We start from the raw sequence: 19,355 nt of genomic DNA on the forward strand, positions 1-19,355 counted from the left end.
TGGAGTGCTTCCTGTGGTGTTGGATGAGTGCATAGTGGTGCAGGCTTCTCTTATCTAATGAAGCAATGCATTTGGCCTAGAACCCACAAAAGAGTCTTCCTCTCCCTTCACCATGTTGATCAATATCCCTCAAAATATAACGAAGGTCTGGGCTCCGAGAAGAATTTCCAGCCAACAGAACAGAGGCAAATGCATTTTTGAGACTACCAAATCCACGTTTTCATGCTGGGGAATGAAAAAGTTAGAAACAATGTACTTTTTATATAGCTCACTTTTTGGATATGCTTTAGAATAAACTTAGTTCAGTTCAGTTCAAATCACTTTAATCGATTCATCATAATAAATCACGAAAGCACATACAATAAATAGTCAATAAAATCAACATAGATCAAATGTATTTCAATCAACGGAAGGAATGGAAGACTCCTGCTAAAAATCATGATATATAAAAACAAACTAACTCTCTAAAAATTGTAGATAAGAGTGGGGCCGGCCATGCTTGTGTGAAACCCAGTGGGTGCAATAAAGGACGGATATATTTTATGCCGACATTTTTTTAAGTGGGGCAACTAAAAATTATATGTAAAGTGTCAATTACAGAAACATTATCACAAATACAAATAACAGGTTCTGAGCCTCTGTGCTATCCAACTAGCAGCTGGGGAAACATATTAAGGTAAAAATATGATAAAAGGCGCCTGTGGAAACCCGGAATTTCAAGTGTAAGATACCATTCACACTCACTTGAAACTTTGACCATAGCATGATGCTGACAGGCTGTCTTAGACAGGGACCTTGATATCCTTCTTTCAAGCTGATACTGCTGAAATGTCTCTTTAACCCAGCTCACATCCGATTTCAGAATTGTTTCTGGGCAAGAGTACAGCTCTGGTCTGCCGAGAACCCTTAAAATATCTTTTATGTATTGAATCCATGGAACTAAATGGCTGTGTTCCAACCCCAAACTGTCTTTCTAGTTCTATTAAATTCCAGATCTTTTTCTAACCAAACAGACAAACATAATAGAACAGGCCGCATTTGAATAAAATTTGAAAAAAAGCCCACACCCACTTCTTCATGGGTGACTTCTGCGGGTACCGAGTGCGGTAACGTCTGTAACCTCCTGAGACATTTGTTCTCTGCCACATGCACAGGGTGGCAAGGCTTATAGCCCCGCGGGTCTCCGTGCCAAAGGAAACTATGGGAACGAACTTGGCTCTATTTAGAGCCAATATAAATTTGATATGTGGATGTCCCGGTCTTCTTGCAAAAGCATTAATGCCATGTGTCACTCTGTTAAAAGATTGCACCTGAGCCCTAATTAACGTGTTTTTTTTTTTAATTATGCGTCTATCCGGATACCTAAATAGCAAAAATCATCTGTCCTGCTAATATACTGGCCTCTGATCATGTGGGTTCAGGATTTCACATTTCAATAACCTTAGTATAAAATGATTTGTCTTATTATGAGTCGGACTTGTGGTCCATATTAAGTATAAAACAATGTGAAAATGAAGTGCAAAATAATTAAGCTGTAACTGATCACATGTGCAAGTTTTAATAAAGTTAAGCTAGGGTGATGTGGCCTGCATGCCTTCATGTTACCTATGTAATATGGTCACACTGCACAAGAATGGGGAGCTTGGGGGTGGCATATGAAGACTGTCCACCCACGGGCAGCTTCGGGCATATGAGCATGTGCAGGCGAGGCGCCTGCCTTAGAACGCAGCGGTTTTAAACGCCGCGTTCTAATTGCTTGTCAGTTGGGGGTCCCTGTGTGAGGTAGGCGGCAGCGCTGCAGTTTTGGTGCCCCTCCCTTTAGTTTAGGTTTTGGGTTCCCTATGTTTGGATTGGGTTCCGGAGTTTTTTCAATGAGGCTTACTTTATCTGGCAGGCAGATTTGGACGGGATTGAGACAGGCAGGAAGGGTTGGGGCAGGCAGAATAGTTTAGGACAGTGGGAAAACAGAGGACAGAGAAATGAGACAGGAGGTAGGAAGAGGGCAAACTAAGGGTTTGGGGACGAGGTTCAATGTGGGGAAAATTGAATGGGGGATCAATATGGGGAAAAAATCATGGGGGATCAGTTTTGGGGAAAAAGTCATGAGGGATCGATATCGGGTAAAATTCATGGGGGATCAATATGGGGATATTTCATGGGGTAGGGGTGGCGGGGTGGGATTACATTCAAGTTGTGTAAACCTTGATTGCATTATTGTAATTGAATTGTCTGTTGCTGAAGTAAAAGCGACCTTTTACCTCCATCGGTCTGTGATGTAATTCATTGCCCGAAGACTATTAGGTTTTAATAAAAAAAATGCTATATTGCTGGTTTGCTGTTTGGATTTTGTGACCCTCATTGTGATAGGTCCGGTTGACTAGGATATGGGCAGTAATGAAAAACGTCCTACCTATTGTAATGGAAAGTTTCAATTCTATTAACCCCTTAGCTGTGGCGGCTATTCCGCCACAGCGCTAAGGTGGAGGGGGGGCCACGCGGCGCTCCCGTGCTCGTGATGGAACCGCTCCGTCACGAGCCTCGGGTGGGCTGTGCTTATGACGGAACGGTTCCGTCACGGCCTCGCCCGCCTAATAGAACCTTCAGCGCAGGCGTGCGGGCCGTGATGGAACCGTTCCGTCACCAGCACAGCCCACCCGAGGCTCGTGGCGGAACGGTTCCGTCACGAGCACGCACAGGGTTAAGGACACAGAGACGAGGATCAGTCTACACTTTCTTTACTTTATTTTTCACAGTAGCCATCGTACACAACCACAAAGACTGGTGTAAGGGCAAAGCGGAGGGCAGTGACAGAGCTTGGTTCATGAAAGCCTTCTTTTTTTTTTTTGAAAACCTTTATTTGACATTTTCAACCAGATACAAACACGGGCCTACAACCCCCAGGGCTGGCCGCTAAGCAATTGCAACACAATATTACGATCAAATCTTCAGACCCAGCCTCCCGGGGAGCATAGTCGCTACATCCACAATGCGCACTGGTTGGATGACATATCAAATTGGGAACAGGATACAAAAGGTTTCATTTTATAATATAAAATAGAAGGATCAGGTGCCATACAATATCTCAAGCTATGAGGAGGGGGCGAGCGAAATAGCAAAGTGTCCACAGTTAATTCGTTTTCATGTAGGTCAGTGGCGTTAAAGCAGACGACACCCGGATAAACAAGCATACTATTACGGTTCACGCCAACATTTATGCCCGCCCCGTGGCCCCGAAACATCGCGAGTGTTGAGGCACAGATGTGAAAGCAAAGATGGACCGAACAATGAACCCACTACACTGACCCGGAAAAAGAGAAAAGAAAAGGCCAAAGAAAGATAAGAAGAGAAAAAAGGCCATAGAAACAAAGAAAAAACAAAACTCCCATCCCCCAGCCCCCCATCCTGCACCCCTGCAGATGACTACGGCCTACCCCCCTAGCAGCGTGCCTGTCGCTCCAGAACCGAAACCTGAAATATAGAAGAAACAGGGAAAAAAGGAAAAGAAATTAAACCCCACCCGAAAAGGGGAAATGGAGGAGGGCTTTGTTCAACGCACTCCCGGTCTCTCGCCCCCGTCCTAACCAACCCCGCCCCGGACTCCGTTAATATGAAAGCCTTCTTAAGCCTAGCAAAGGCATCCAAGTCATCCCCCGGGGTGTGCGGGCATTTATGTGGGTTCTCGGGGTGTCTTGCGTCGGGCTGCCCTGAAGTTATGGGGGCCAAAGGTCCTGACAGGTCTTCCCTTGGTGAGAGGTGTTTAAAGTATCTTTCAGCCATTTGGAGCAGTTTCTGCTCCAAGGGCGCCACAGCAACCAAGATCATCCTGTGGATGGAAGGATCCATAGCCTCGCAGAACTCGTTCATGATTGGGAAAAATAGAGACTGACTCGTCTTCAACATATGAGTTTACTGACTGCATCGCTACAGAGGGCAATACTGACTGGGGATACCCATGGGTGTCAAAATATAGCCTGATAGATATGAATTCTTTAATTGGCACAATTGTGGGAGGGTCCCCAGGACACCAACACACCCTTTATTTTAGTAGGGCTGATGATTGCCACCTGGGTTGGTGTCCTGACCATTTGTGAAGTGTGCACTGTTGCTGGACGTCACCGAATACAGACCCCCTGTGGGAGTTCAGACTCCAGGTGGTTCGGGGCACACACAATTTGCTCCCCACAGCTGAGCTAGCACGGGCGAGCTAAGGGGATGTCCTGAACTGTGCTCTGGCCTCCAGAGACAAGGAAAAGCAATCGCCTCAGATGACGCATTGCATATAAAATGTGCTGCCTCTAATGGCCAGACGACCGTTTGAGGCAAATAATGGAGGATAGACGCGGGCGCAAACGAGCATCAGAGCGTTCCCGCTGCCGCTACAAGGATAAAATGTCAAGAATACAGGTAAAGCATGCTATGTAGCATCTAAAGAAGAGGCCCAGGGCCAAACTAATATCTGATGGCTGCTGGAGCAGCGAAGAAAGAGGGAGAAAGAAGAGTCGACATTGGAATGTGAAGGGTATTCATGTAACTGATTGGTTGGAAATGAACTTCTTCCCTTTCCCAGTGGCTCATGGGAATTAAAATATCTTTGTTGTTGTTCAAGATGGCTGCTGTAAAAAATAAAATGAAGAAAGTGCAGCATAATTCTTGCCTCTTGAGTTTGGCACCTAACACCTCACTCCAACATGTTGCCACAGATAAATGTTAGCTGGTGTAACACTTTGAAAGCTATTGGGAAAAAATGCCATACAATTATCGGGTCATGGGGATTTTGGTGCTTCGAGTACCAACATCTGCATGTTAGTCCCCATTATCAGTGACAAACTCATACTTGGGAGTAATTATTTATTGGACCGGATAAATTGCAATCCAGGGGAGTCAGATTTTACCAGCGAAAACACTGGTCAACTTATATGGAAAACCTAAATGTTTACACGTATGCCAGTTTATATGACGATTGTTACTCTTCACTGTGGCCTTGCAATTCACCTAATTCCTGTCTCTGACCATAATTCCTCTTTAGTGTCTCAGGAAGCCACAGGATCTGCACACTAACTCCACAGGATGCTTCAGTGGACTGTACCAGGCTGTTAGGGGTCGGTAGAGCAAAACGATCCAGACCCTTAGAGCCTGTAGAGAGTAGAGTCTGTGACTGTTGATCCCTCAACAGGTACATAAGGAGGATTTGTCACCAGTGCAACATCACCACAGCAGAGATTGTTATTGAAGTCACTGTGTGAAACATATACATACTCCAAAACATGTCCTTGTATAAAGTTCAAAAGGGCTTTTATTCACATCTGTGGAACCATGACTGATATTTGTAAATCTCTGGTTGTTATATTTACCGCTGCAGGCACATTTGAAATTTTTGTTTTCCATCGAGAGCCATTGGTCTGCTCAAGTTAATACATTAACTCTTTTGACATTTCATAATTGTGGTGTGAACTTTCGAATCATACTTTTTACTGCCACCTGTGTCTCGTCTTTTTTGATTTTACCCTACTGATATCCTCATGCTACCCATGGTCTTTTCTGTATTTCCTGTTCTAGATCCCCCACTTCCGGAATTAAAGTTCATAGAAGCGCAAAGACTGGCACCTAAACTCAGCCTGCGGAGAGCCGAAGAAAGAAATGGTCCTATCAGGTGGGCGACATATGGAGGGAGGTTTGAGTGGCACACGTGCATTCTTGGTCAACTTTGATCATCTTCTTAAGAGGTCTGTGGAGACGGTTTACGTATGCGCCAGTTTCACAAATGACAGATACTAATGACAGACTTAGAATTGACGAATTTGCTTGGGTCCAGTTGGGATTACTAGAAGGGACATTGGTTAGACTGGTTTACCACGGCTGTGGATACGGGTGGGTACCAGATGAGTGGTTGTTCCCCTAGAATGCACGGGAGGGGGGATTACCAAATTGTCAAACACCCGTTGATTCCTAACATTGTGGGTATTTGGAAACACTGCTATTGTCTTCTCTCGAGTGCATTGCATTTTTACATGTGGGCCTAAGTGGATAGGGCCTAAATGACGCAGAAAGTGTGGAAAGGGGTTCCAAAAACATATTTTTAAAGTGGGTTCAGGAAACGAAGTTTATTGAAATATAAAAATTAATTTCATGCATTAGATAAAAGAATAAAAAGAATATACGTATTATATATTTACTGTAAGACTCCCCCTGCGAAATTTCAGTTCTACTTTCAATCCATAATCATACGGTTAGGGCTTAGAGCATATTATATACATGTCTGAGAATTACAAAAGATAAGCGAATCAACTCTAATGGTAGGTGTATACCTACACCACAATGATGTACTATTTTAGGGTGAATTAACTCTTAAATATCTCTACACTTCATTCACTAGTTGTTTTCTCTCCTACACTGCTTCTTTATCATCAAGGTGGGCCCCTTTCCCCCACATGATAAGTTTTGAACCACTTTCCCTGTCTGTTTTCCCCTGCTCTCTTCTTACACATGTTACATTATGCATCAGGCTTGCAGTTAACAGGTTTATCTTCAAAACTTACCCCACTATCAATATTTCTCTGGTTTACCTTGCTCCTTATGGTATCAAAGGCTTGGTTCTTTGCATGGGTTGTATAATATTGTGTAGCGTCCATTAAGTCACAACAGAGGAACTCTACAAGCCATCTTTACCATTCACTTTCCTGTATTTTTATGTTTGGATTTGCTTAAACCCCTGTCCCCCAGACCTCTATAACAATTTTTTATGCCGTATTTGAATTGTCTGCTTTTGCACGTCTCCCTTTCTTGTTCCCTCTTCCTACTGCTTTCTTTCCTGCATAATTCGCCTTGTATGTGCAGTTTGGAGAAGGTGAGCAGAATCCTAGTACCAGAGGGTACTATAGGAACAATGGACGCCGATTCACCAAAATGCCAGGGGTAGCATAAATGACATCACATTGCCATAGACAATATGATGACATCAGAGGAAATATTGTCACAAGACCTTGTTCCTCATGACTTCATAGTGAGTGATACCACATGACCTTCACTCATACCATTACAAGACGTGGAGTCACTGAAGTTACAGTACTGCAAAATTAATAAAATTAAAAAAATGTGCTATAGCAGATCAGCATCTGTTTTAGTTGCCATTCATATGAGGTAGTGTCCTGACATTATACACCAACAATGCAGCCATCATATCCAGGAGACAGACGTCATACAGTTATCACGTGCTCAAAGTACAACCTTGAAAGCTCAATTATAGCTTAAATGGCCCCCTTATAGTCTTGACTGTGGAGGTACAACCAGTATAAGCCTTGCAACATCCTCAAATGCCGAAGAGCGGGCGCCAAAATGATAGTCTCAGAATTAGCTTCAAATGCCTTGATGATGTACAGAGTTCATTATCTTTTGGCTAGAAGTGCAGTATAAAATCACTGCACACATACTTTGGCACAGCCTCAAGTCCCAAGGCACAACCTCAAATGCCAAGGAACAACCATCACAAGACCAGATGCAGGGTTCATGTGCCAGGTTCAGTTTTAAAATGAATATATACAGCCTTGTGTGCTGACCTAGAGCATACATGTTCTGTAGGATAAGCCCACAATACCAGTGCAACGTCTCCTTCTCTAATAGATGTATGCGTACACGAAAGTTGTGGGAATTTCCTGTGACAAGATTGTAGGCTTCTACTGCTGTGCCATAATGGCTGTTACTATTTCCCAAGACAATTGTACTAATTTTATTAACCAGAGAAGGCCTAAATGTTACTTTGCAGCACTAGAATGCCAACCTTTGATTTGCAACATGTCCACTGAGGTACCTCACCACATTTACACAAAGCTGCCACATATGTATATTGACACCAAACCTATTAAGTGTTGCTCTTCGTGGTGGGAGGGAACTGATTGTGAGGCCTAGAATTACCATTTGGAAAATGTCTCTCGTTTGGACCTTAAATTTCACTGAACTTTCCCAAATGTCTCCCCTCATCCCCTTGTACTCCATGGACGTCAGTTCACAAAATGCCAGGGGTAGCGGAAGTGACTTCACATGCCCTTTGACCTTCACTTTCACTCACAAATACATATGCATTCACACGCTTACACATACACACGTATTCACACAAACTCACACACACACACACTCTGCCTACACACCCACACACATTCACACATGCACACTCTCTCTTTCATAAACACTCAAAAATGCAAGCACACACACAACATACATACATTTAAAAGCATTATTTTTTTTATTTATATCAGCTGCCGGGGATAGTCATATTCCCGCTTTTGTACTCCATTTTTTATTAACTTAATAGCGAATAATGTAATATTATTCACTGTTAGTATAATAAAAAAATTGACAAAAAGAAAGGAGAGTGAAGCCCTCACTGACGTCAATAAGGACGAGCTGCTTCTGTTCCTGGCACTGATTTTGCCACTGCTGACGCTGGGGGTCGCAAAGGCAGTGCGAGGGGTCCACGGGGCATGCCAGGGGTTGCAGCAGCGACCCCCCAAATGACGTCCATGTTGTCCTCTCTGACTGCTAGTTCCTTCTTTCTCTTGTTCGTTCCTGTCGCTCCTTCCACCCAGTCCTGCCTCTCTTGCTCAACCCCTAGGTGCAAGTCAAATGTATAAAGGCCTATTCACTGACAAAGTACTATTGCTTTGTACAGTGAGAAACTAGCATTTTGGAGAAGACCAATTCACAAAGCTCCACCCTCACTTTTTCTTTTTCTTATTCCCTCATTTTACTGTTCCCATTACTCTTCTCAATATGTACTGTCCAGCAGTTTGAGGCAACCTAAGGGTTTTATAAATCACTACATAATCAACAAAACAGATCATCTCATCTACAGTTCGGAGTGTCATTTAGTTTGCCTAACAACACCACGTGTGTTCCCTTTCTGCACCCAAAAGCTGTTTTGAAATGCTGCTGTGTGCTGGGAATTGGTGGGTGTGATTCTTGCAGAAGAAGGCAGCCAATGGCAGCACACAAGCTCATGTGCACCCTAGTTCAATGTGCTTCATTATAGGACATAGCAACTTCATCCTCTGGCCTATCATAAGGACGTTTCCAGCAGTTACAATGGGCCTGATTCACAGAACTAACTTAAGACAAAATCCTAAACTAATTAACATGTTGATATTCACAGAAGGCACTTACTCATTTTGGTATTCACAGAAGGCACTTACTCATTTCGGTATTCACAGAAGTTAGGAGTCCTAACTTTAGGTCTCCTAAATGCCTTTTGTAAATACCGAAAGTCCTAAAGTTAGGATTTTTCTCAGGTTAGTAGTCCTAAAGTTAGGAGTCCTAACTTTACTACTCCTAAACTGAGAAAAATCCTTACTTTTAGACTTTCGGTATTCACAGAAGGCATTTAGGAGTCCTAAAGTTAGGACTCCTAACTTCTGTGAATACCGAATTGAGTACGTGCCTTCTGTGAATACCAAAACGAGTAAGTGCCTTCTGTGAATACCAAAATGGTAGTAAGTTTAGGATTTTGTCTTAAGTTAGTTCTGTGAATCGGGCCCTCAGAGAGCCATTTGTACCTCACCATGCACTAAAGAAATGCTGGAAAACACTCCTCCCATGGGACGGTACTTTTGTAAATTCGATTTATGGCACGATATTTGTGTCAGACAATATTCCGGTGATTAAATTCTGGTGCCATACCATTATGCACAACCCATATGTAAATTGTTCATTTTTTGTCTACACATAGAAAAGACAAAAGGACACTCCAAGGGGGGTATTGGTGGGGTGCTGTGGTAAGTGCAGTGCAAAAGAGGCGAAACCCTGCACTGTTATGGTTTTGTAGATATTCGCAAACATTTGAAATGCATTTACCATAGTTATCTGTAAAGTTTACTTCAATGGACCCTGTAATTGTGCAGGAAGGAAAGAAGTGTGCAGGGGAAAATCTATAATGCAGAAAAAAGAGCAGGCTAAAAAGGAATGCAGAATAAGACAAATGCCCCGTTTACAAAGATGGGGCCCGATTCACAGAACTAACTTAAGACAAAATCCTAAACTTACTACTTTTGGTATTCACAGAAGTTAGGATTTTGTCTTAAGTTTGTCTTAAGACAGACTTAAGACAGACTTAAGACAAAATCCTAAACTTATTAACATTTTGATATTCACAGAAGGCACTTACTCATTTTGGTATTCACAGAAGGCACTTACTCATTTCGGTATTCACAGAAGTTAGGAGTCCTAACTGTAGGTCTCCTAAATGCCTTCTGTGAATACCGAAAGTATTAAAGTTAGGATTTTTCTCAGTTTAGGAGTAGTAAAGTTGGGACTCCTAACTTTAGGACTCCTAAATGCCTTTTGTAAATACCGAAAGTCCTAAAGTTAGGATTTTCTCAGTTTAGTAGTCCTAAAGTTAGGAGTCCTAACTTTACTACTCCTAAACTGAGAAAAATCCTAACTTTTAGACTTTCGGTATTCACAGAAGGCATTTAGGAGTCCTAAAGTTAGGACTCCTAACTTCTGTGAATACCGAATTGAGTACGTGCCTTCTGTGAATACCAAAACGAGTAAGTGCCTTCTGTGAATACCAAAATGGTAGTAAGTTTAGGATTTTGTCTTAAGTTAGTTCTGTGAATCTTGCCCTCAGAGAGCCATTTGTACCTCACCATGCACTAAAGAAATGCTGGAAAACACTCCTCCCATGGGACGGTACTTTTGTAAATTCGATTTATGGCACGATATTTGTGTCAGACAATATTCCGGTGATTAAATTCTGGTGCCATACCATTATGCACAACCCATATGTAAATTGTTCATTTTTTGTCTACACATAGAAAAGACAAAAGGACACTCCAAGGGGGGTATTGGTGGGGTGCTGTGGTAAGTGCAGTGCAAAAGAGGCGAAACCCTGCACTGTTATGGTTTTGTAGATATTCGCAAACATTTGAAATGCATTTACCATAGTTATCTGTAAAGTTTACTTCAATGGACCCTGTAATTGTGCAGGAAGGAAAGAAGTGTGCAGGGGAAAATCTATAATGCAGAAAAAAGAGCAGGCTAAAAAGGAATGCAGAATAAGACAAATGCCCCGTTTACAAAGATGGGGCCCGATTCACAGAACTAACTTAAGACAAAATCCTAAACTTACTACTTTTGGTATTCACAGAAGTTAGGATTTTGTCTTAAGTTTGTCTTAAGACAGACTTAAGACAAAATCCTAACTTAAGTCTGTCTTAAGACAAACTTGAGAACAAATCCTAACTTCTGTGAATACCAAAAGTAGTAAGTTTAGGATTTTATCTTAAGTTAGTTCTGTGAAACGGGCCCCCAGTGTCTTTCTCCTGTGGATTACTGGAAAATGTTGGGAGTACTTCTGACATACTCGTGAAATTCATGAGTGAGTCAGGCGTTCTCAACGAATAAGCCACCCTTACTCATAACCCAATCTTTGTGAATCAGACCCGATATTTCTACCCTTATGTACAGTGTATGTATTGCAAACAGTGTGCCCATATAGGTTTATATCAGCAGTGAATGCAGATGATATACATAGTTGCACATCCATTTATCCATGGGAACCGGTGCATGTGAAGCTAAAACCCTAATAAATGCCATGCTTTGGTATATATATTCATAGGGATGCTAATATTCGCATGTGTTATGTCACAGGTTTGTGAATCAACCCTTATGAGCATCTCCGTCATTCTAATCACCAGCGCCATTCTGGTTCATCTTCAGTTGCCCCATCTGTAGTTGCTTGCTGGTGACACACAATATGCATTGCTTTATAATGATTTGCCTTATTTTACCCCATAATCTGCCAAGCTCTAATGTGTTGATTCCTGTTGAGTGACATCTAATCAAGGCATGGTAGGAGAAATCCTCTGATTTTTGGGTTCAAGAGAAGAATCCACTGTAGTATTTTTTTTTACCCTACTAACTCAATGATAAATGTAATTTTACTGGTGTTGTCTCCCCTTCCCACAGATCTCGCACTCTGTCTTGAAAACAATGGCTTTCCCATAACCACTGAAATACCAACCTGGACCAGAACCTCTTCCTTGCAAGTTCTTTAAAGGCTCTAACCTTATGTGATACCAAGACAATAGCAGAAAAGGTAAATGCATCTAAGTAGAGTTTGATCCTGATAGGCATCCATCTTATTTCTCTCTCCAGCTCCTACCAAATCCTGGTGGTTCCCTTTGGCTCCCAGCACACATTTAAATGTGATACCCATGTGAGGGCGGGATTTTTCAGCAACGTCACCAGCACAGAGGGATACGTGACGGCAGAGATCCTGTCCAAAGACTTTGTGGATAACCTGGAGTTCTCGCTTGGAGACAGACAGTATTATGGGGAATTTTACAACGCTCCCTTGAGAAGAGGAAAAGAGTATTGCATCATCCTTAGAATCACAAGCCAATGGAACCAGGTTTGTATTTTTCATCCTTTTTAGGTCTGGCATTAGCTTTTGATTTTCCCTAAATGATATGTATAATATACTTAAGGGGCTTTCAGCCAGCTCTCTTCCTCCATTGGCCTGCTAGAGTGTCATTCATATGTTTCTTCTCCCAATAGAGCATACAGCACAGGGCAATGGGTCAGCCCACTTCAGCACTTCACTGTGGCTGATGGCATTCTCCCTTTTAACAGGAGCACATCCACACACAAAGTAGTTCCCTTTAGTACGGAGGCCTACGATGGCAATATGTTTTTAGGGACCAGAAATATGTTTGCTTTTGCCCACTGTCGATTGACTAAGACACGCAGCGTCCCCAACAAATTATTTTTGGGAGAAAAAAAAATGATAAAACAAAGCAAGGATGGGCAAAGGAAAAGTGCTGGCAGCCAACCACAGGCCTATTGGCTTTGCCAATACCTGTTTTGATAATAGAGGCCAATGACTAGCAATGAACTGGAACATCTCTACATAGCCATCATTTTCCAGACATACAGAGACCATTCCTGTAGGGTCTTTTTGTGGGTACAATTCTAAAGAAATGTACTTGGCTAACACAGCAATATTCTATATAAATTCATTTTATACTGCTCATCTGTAACATCAGCAGTGACTCAGAAAGGATACTATTGGCCCTAATTCAAATAAATAATATACCCCCCAATTGTTTCTCTGGTGAGTGGTAAAAGATAGTCATAAATGGGATGCAACGGGCCCTTGGCTTTGCCACAGCCCATTGCCAATGCACCTTCTGCACCACTGACATCTGCACTCTCGAATAGCATAGGTAGATGTAATTGACTTCTTTAAAGGAACATCTGTGGGGGCCAAATACATAACAAATGATCAAATACTACTTCCTCCTTAAAAGGGTCTGAAGTAAATTCCAACTGTGTAGAAACAGAGAGAAGAACTTGCATTCGTGGGCCATCAACATAAAGCCATGTTTTTGACCCAAAGGCCTTGTACTCTTAATTTTACACGTTTGCATCTTCATTTTGTTAACTCAATATCCGGTGCAATGAAAATCTACTGACTCGGGGGCCAGAGAGACGATGAGGAAGTGGAGTACAGAATCTGCATTTCTTTCAGTGAGGTGTGGTGCTGTGACCATATGCCATTTGTTGTGCAAAAATTCACTATCAATATTTGTGTGGACATTTGGGACAACACATAAATAAACTACTGGAGTTTATGAGCTATTTTGAAACGACTCCTCGTGTAACCCTACATGGACTACATGCTACGTGTACTTGGTTGACATTTATCTTTTGTTGTTCTTGCATTGTGAGCCTTTTGGGTTATGAATCCCTACGTGTCGAGTTAGAAGGAGGTTCAGCCTCAAGTGTATCTTTCCAAAGGTACAGCACATAAAAATGGGCACTTTAGGGTACTGGAGTCAAACTGAGTCAAACTGAATCTATTATAGTTTGTTTACTTATTCTGGTAGTGGGTCATCAAAAGATGTTTGAGACCTCTCAAAAATCTTTTTACTACCCACTACCAGAATACGTTTAAAAAAAGTAGAATAGAAAGATATGGGTGCCATGGATAAAATATTATGACTTAGAACTGAGTGAGGAGGAGGAGGGATTGGATTTACCCCTGGAAGATTGGGGAATGGGCCTTGAAAATCGTGATGCCTGACCCATTGTTGATCAACATGGATATGTCCGATGTGACCCTTAATACATTTATGTATATAACATTGGACTCTAACCTCATGCTCTCTTTCAGAGGAAATGTTGCTATATTCTTTGCCTTACACCAAACGCTATTGCCCAATGACCAATCTGTATCGTGTATTCATGATTTCTTTGATTGTAAGTTTAAATGAACAAAAATCAATAAAAACATTTTTTTAAAACAACTAGATTTGATTCAGTTTGACTCCAGTCGCCTCAATTTACCGTTTTTGTGTGCTGTACCTTCTGGTTTATGATCAGCTTACACTCTATTGATAGGAGTGTGCAGGGTGCCATCTGACCACTGCTGTTTTGTCATTTCCTACTATGATGGTTTCTTTTGACCCCACATTGGTTCCTCCGGATGTGTGATTACCACAGCTACCAAACTGCTTTGTATTTGATATCATGGACTAAATATTGTCTGACAAGAATATTGTGTCCTAAGTATTGTTTGAGAATATATCTCCCCATTGTGCTTAATATTGGAAACTCTACACCCAATGGGTAATGACCCGATCTCTGCCGTCTTATATCAATGGAGTAAGTGTCTGTGTCTATCTGGATGACGTAGGTAAGATTCTCCAAAAGACTATGGGGCATATTAGCAAGGGCAATATCCCCACTTTAGCTGCACGTTTTGCCGCTTTATCGCCCTATTAGAAAGCTGTCGCTAACAGCAGTTAGCAACAGCTTTTAGGCGTTAGCAACCGGTTTGGGGCCCGCTTTGCATGTCAGCGATATTTATCGCTAATGACATGCAAAGTGGGCGTACCCAAACTGTTAGAGACTGAAAGCAGTCGCTAACACTGCTATTGCCTATTAGCGAGGCAGGCATAGCGATAAAAAAATTCGCGCTAAAATCTAACACCTGCTAAAAACATGACTTACCTGTTTATCCAATGGGAGGTGGATTTTCAGGTTAAGTCCCCATTGGCGTTAATGCGTGAATATCGCTGGATTTCCAGCGATATTCACGCATTTCGCCACTATCGCTCGATATTTTAGCACAATGGAGAAAAACGTTGCTAATAGCATGTTTTCTCCACTAACATATCCAGCAATAGGCAGCGATAAAAAAAATGCGCTAAGCCCATTTAGCGCTAAATATCGCTATTTCTTGCTAATATGCCCTATGTTTGAGATATGCTCTCCATCACTATCTCAGACCCCGGGAAGTTCAGTGACTGGTGTTTTACTCCCAACATGAATACTCCATTTTATTTTCAGAGTGAGCTTCTTTTGGCACAAATCAGGCAGTGTTTTTGGAGGCCATCTGTCTTCATCTTCTTTCAAATCTTAGAGCAATAAAAAGCTTAACTCTCGCTTCTCGCCTGTCATTAACTTCTTGCAGAGTAATGATAGACGTTGTGTTACACAGTTAAAGTAAAAAAAAAAGGTGTTTTATCGATGATAATCATGTAATTTTTTCCTCATTTTCAGGAAAGGGCACAGTCTTGCATGACATGGGCACAAATAAAAGGTAGGTCTGTTTCAACTATCTTTATTTCATTACTCAATATAAAATCTTACAGCCGACTCACTCACATATACTTAAAAGTCAGACTGGGTTTTCTACTAAAAGTGGCTAAATTTCTCACTTGTTGCATCACTATCTTCTAAAGTCATATGGCCATATGCATGAACACATTTTCCCATAGACACAGAATGGTCAAAGCCCTTTGATGCATCTGGCCCACAGATTCCATGAAAAATCGTATGTCTCTATGTGGACAATTTGTAGGAGTAATTATTGTTGAAATGTGCATTACTCCATTGACTCTTTTTACTGTGGCATACAAATATTATTTGGGGTGAAGAAATGTCGTGTTCTGCACCTTCATATATTGTGGTGGCACTTGGGAACATTTCCATAGTTTCAGACATTTATAAAACCATTTAAGCTTAGTCGGGCAGGCTGCGAAGCAGAAGGAGTGGAATAGGCACCGACATGGGCACAGGAATTATGTAGCAGGCACACCAATACCCCAAAGTCCTTACTCTGCGCACCCCACTTGCACTGCATTTTTCTATAAACAATGCTATCTGTTCACAGAGTTACTGCTGATGAACTTGCTATTAGCAATGGTAGTTGCAGAAGATCATACAATCTTGCAGTCTCTTCTTACTCACAATCTCTTGCATGGGCTGATATCATGACATAATGGCACTTCGTTATGGATACATTCCTAAGTGTCAACAAAATATGGGACACATGTTAAAACAGTGCTTCTCCTAGCCTTTATTCATTTAATTACAAATAGATTCTAACCCTTGCATTACTATATGTCGCATAAGCGTTACATGTTTGGAACAAAGGCGTTCCCATGCATCCACCTATGTATTTTGACGCAAACCCAGATTTACAAAGACTTGTAAACCTGGGTTTGCCCCTAAATGGTGTGCCTACCTCACAGGCGTTAAGATGAGAAATATTTGTATTTCTCTTTTTGACGTCCTCTGCCCATGTGTGCTGAAATCTACAGCACACATAGATAGAGGAATATGCCTCTTTGTATTGTTTTTATGGGGAAGGCATCCCTTCCTGTGCAAAAACAATACCACTGATAGCACAGGCACGCTTGCACCATGGTGCAAGGATGTCGGCATTGGTGCTAGGCAGCACACAGTGTGTCAGCACACAGAGAGAGCAGATATGCTCAATATCTTTGTAAATATGGTGCATTTCTGTTCTCTCAATTTCATGCAACGCAGCATAGCAAGTTCCCTTTGCTGCTCCGCGTTTGCTGAAATTGTAAACATGCCCATAAGATCCTACATTGATCTAACTATAATAGAATACCATTGCACTGTATTGTCCTGGTGCCAGGTCCGACATGTCTTCAATGCAGAATGGAACCAGCAAAAAATGTTCACGCCATATGGAAATGCTTCTTGATAAGTGAATTTTCCTTTACAATGCATACTGAATCGATAAGAGTTGTGGGTGTAAAATTTGACTTATGGTCCAGAATGACTCTACAGAGAATGACAGGTAACATGGTACTTAAATGACGCAAAGCTATATTGTATAACATATGTAGGAAAGTGTAGTATTATGCAGTGAGGCTGGTTAGGCTTCACAATGTAATACTCTCACAATATCCCAAAATGATTCCTCTGGATTCACACTAAGAAATCCTTAGCTCAGACCTGGTATACTGGCACAGAGCAGTCAGACTTTACTAGAGGAACATGTGATAAGCATTTCAGAGTACCAACATGGAAGAAAAGTAATTGACACAACTGTAAAGAAATCTGACGCCTATTTATAAAAATAAAGTAGATTTATGTATAGTTTTAGACACCAAAACAATCACAAACAAATTAGTATAACCGGAGGTATGGCTACTTTCGTTTTTAATAATTTTAAAGACCTATTGACTAAGAATATGTGTTTTTAAAATTAGATTGCTGCTACTTCTTTTTAACAATTTAAAAACCTACTGATTGAAGAATATGTGTTTTTAAATTACATTGCTGTGCCTCTTACCTGTTTTCTGGTCGCTACTCCCCGGTCCACCACAGCTTGTGCTGATTGTGTGGAGGGAGGCTTAAGCGACACCACTTCCTGGTTGTCCTATTCTGGGCAGCCATCTTGGGGAGGTTGACGGGCTAGTCTCCCCCCTGGCCCTCACTATTTTAGGGCGGGATTATTGCGCGCACGATCACTTACCAACAAAGATCATAGCGCTAGTGCTTGAATGCGACCAGGAGTTCTGCAAGCTGCTACTTTCGTTTTTAATAATTTTAAAGACCTATTGACTAAGAATATGTGTTTTTAAAATTAGATTGCTGCTACTTCTTTTTAACAATTTAAAAACCTACTGATTGAAGAATATGTGTTTTTAAATTACATTGCTGTGCCTCTTACCTGTTTTCTGGTCGCTACTCCCCGGTCCACCACAGCTTGTGCTGATTGTGTGGAGGGAGGCTTAAGCGACACCACTTCCTGGTTGTCCTATTCTGGGCAGCCATCTTGGGGAGGTTGACGGGCTAGTCTCCACCCTGGCCTAATCTATATGACCTCTTCCTATCACGCGCAGCGGTAGCGCCGTATACGCGCCGAAGAGGTGCCAAAGAGAAGCCAGTCCGCGTCCAGACGCTTCTCGCTGGTCCTGGTCTTGGGTTGTTACCGGCATCATGGTCGGTAATCAAGTTGTTTACAACTCTTTGTGGTTACACTCCTTACGCCCCCCTGTCAGTCCTTCCTGCTCCCATTCCGTCTCTCCAGCTAACACCGACCATCACTGCAAGCACTGTACATGGAGCACCTCCCGCCCATGTAGCGGCTCCCTCCCGTTGGGAGAGTTTTGGAGATTGTATCTCCTTAATTGCCGGTCGCTACCTAAACACTCCACAGAGTTGCATCTGTTGATTGATGAGCTTAATCCTGACGCCCTATTTTTAACGGAAACTTGGCTTCAGATTGACAACGACCCGTCCTTATTATGGGCCACTCCTCCAGGCTACACCCTTAAGCACCTCGACCGCCAATCGGGGAGAGGCGGGGGCTTAGCTATTATATATAGGGACACCTTTAAGTGTCGGGTCACTTCTAATTCCTTGCTGACCTGTGAGAGCTTACACTTTGCACTTGATCTCTCCCCTACCACCACTTTTTCTGGTATTCTACTCTATCGACCACCAGGCTCCATCAACAATTTTATCACTCAAATTACTGATCTCACCGCTAACGCAGCCGTGACCTCATCTAACCTCACTCTGCTTGGGGATTTTAATATCCATTCAGATGACCCCCAGGATACGGCAGCTAATAACTTGCGGGCCAACATGCAAGCGTTAGACCTCTGCCAGAGAGGCTATCAGGCGACCCATAAGAAGGGACATCTTCTCGATCACATATACAGTAATATCAACCTTAATGTAGAGTCCCCTGTTCCTCTGCCTTGGACCGATCATTTTTTGATACCATTCACCTGGCTTTCTAACTCTTGTCCCCCTCCTGAAACCTCTATAAAGTACATGGGCAGGAAATGGTCCTCACTTCCCCTCACCGATTGGACAACGGCCCTTACTCAAGACCCCCCGAGAAAGGCCTTGAACCCTGCCTCAGCTTCTAGCAACTTTGATCACTGGATCTCCAGCACTTTAGACCAAGTTCTTCCCAAACGCCCTTGTAATCTCATCAGAAGACCTAAAGTTGCACCCTGGTACACTCCTGCTCTGAGGTTATTAAAGCTTGACTGCCGCAAACTAGAGAGAGCGTGGAGGAAGGACCA

General features: G+C 42.3%; 1 protein-coding gene across 4 annotated transcripts in view; it reads left to right on the plus strand.

The window, feature by feature from the left end:
* SUSD1 (sushi domain containing 1) overlaps positions 1-19,355 on the plus strand; it is a 767,543-nt gene that overhangs the window by 555,145 nt on the left and 193,043 nt on the right. For all 4 annotated transcript variants that reach the window (XM_086962059.1, XM_086962061.1, XM_086962060.1 and 1 more), the window contains 3 exons: positions 5,557-5,650; positions 12,145-12,400; positions 15,556-15,595. In XM_086962059.1, coding sequence (XP_086818185.1) covers positions 5,557-5,650; positions 12,145-12,400; positions 15,556-15,595 — 390 coding nt within the window. The remainder of the gene's footprint in view (positions 1-5,556; positions 5,651-12,144; positions 12,401-15,555; positions 15,596-19,355) is intronic.

This window comes from Lissotriton vulgaris, chromosome 3_1 (genome assembly GCF_964263255.1).
Source record: "Lissotriton vulgaris chromosome 3_1, aLisVul1.2, whole genome shotgun sequence".
NCBI classification, from domain to species: Eukaryota; Metazoa; Chordata; class Amphibia; order Caudata; family Salamandridae; genus Lissotriton; species Lissotriton vulgaris.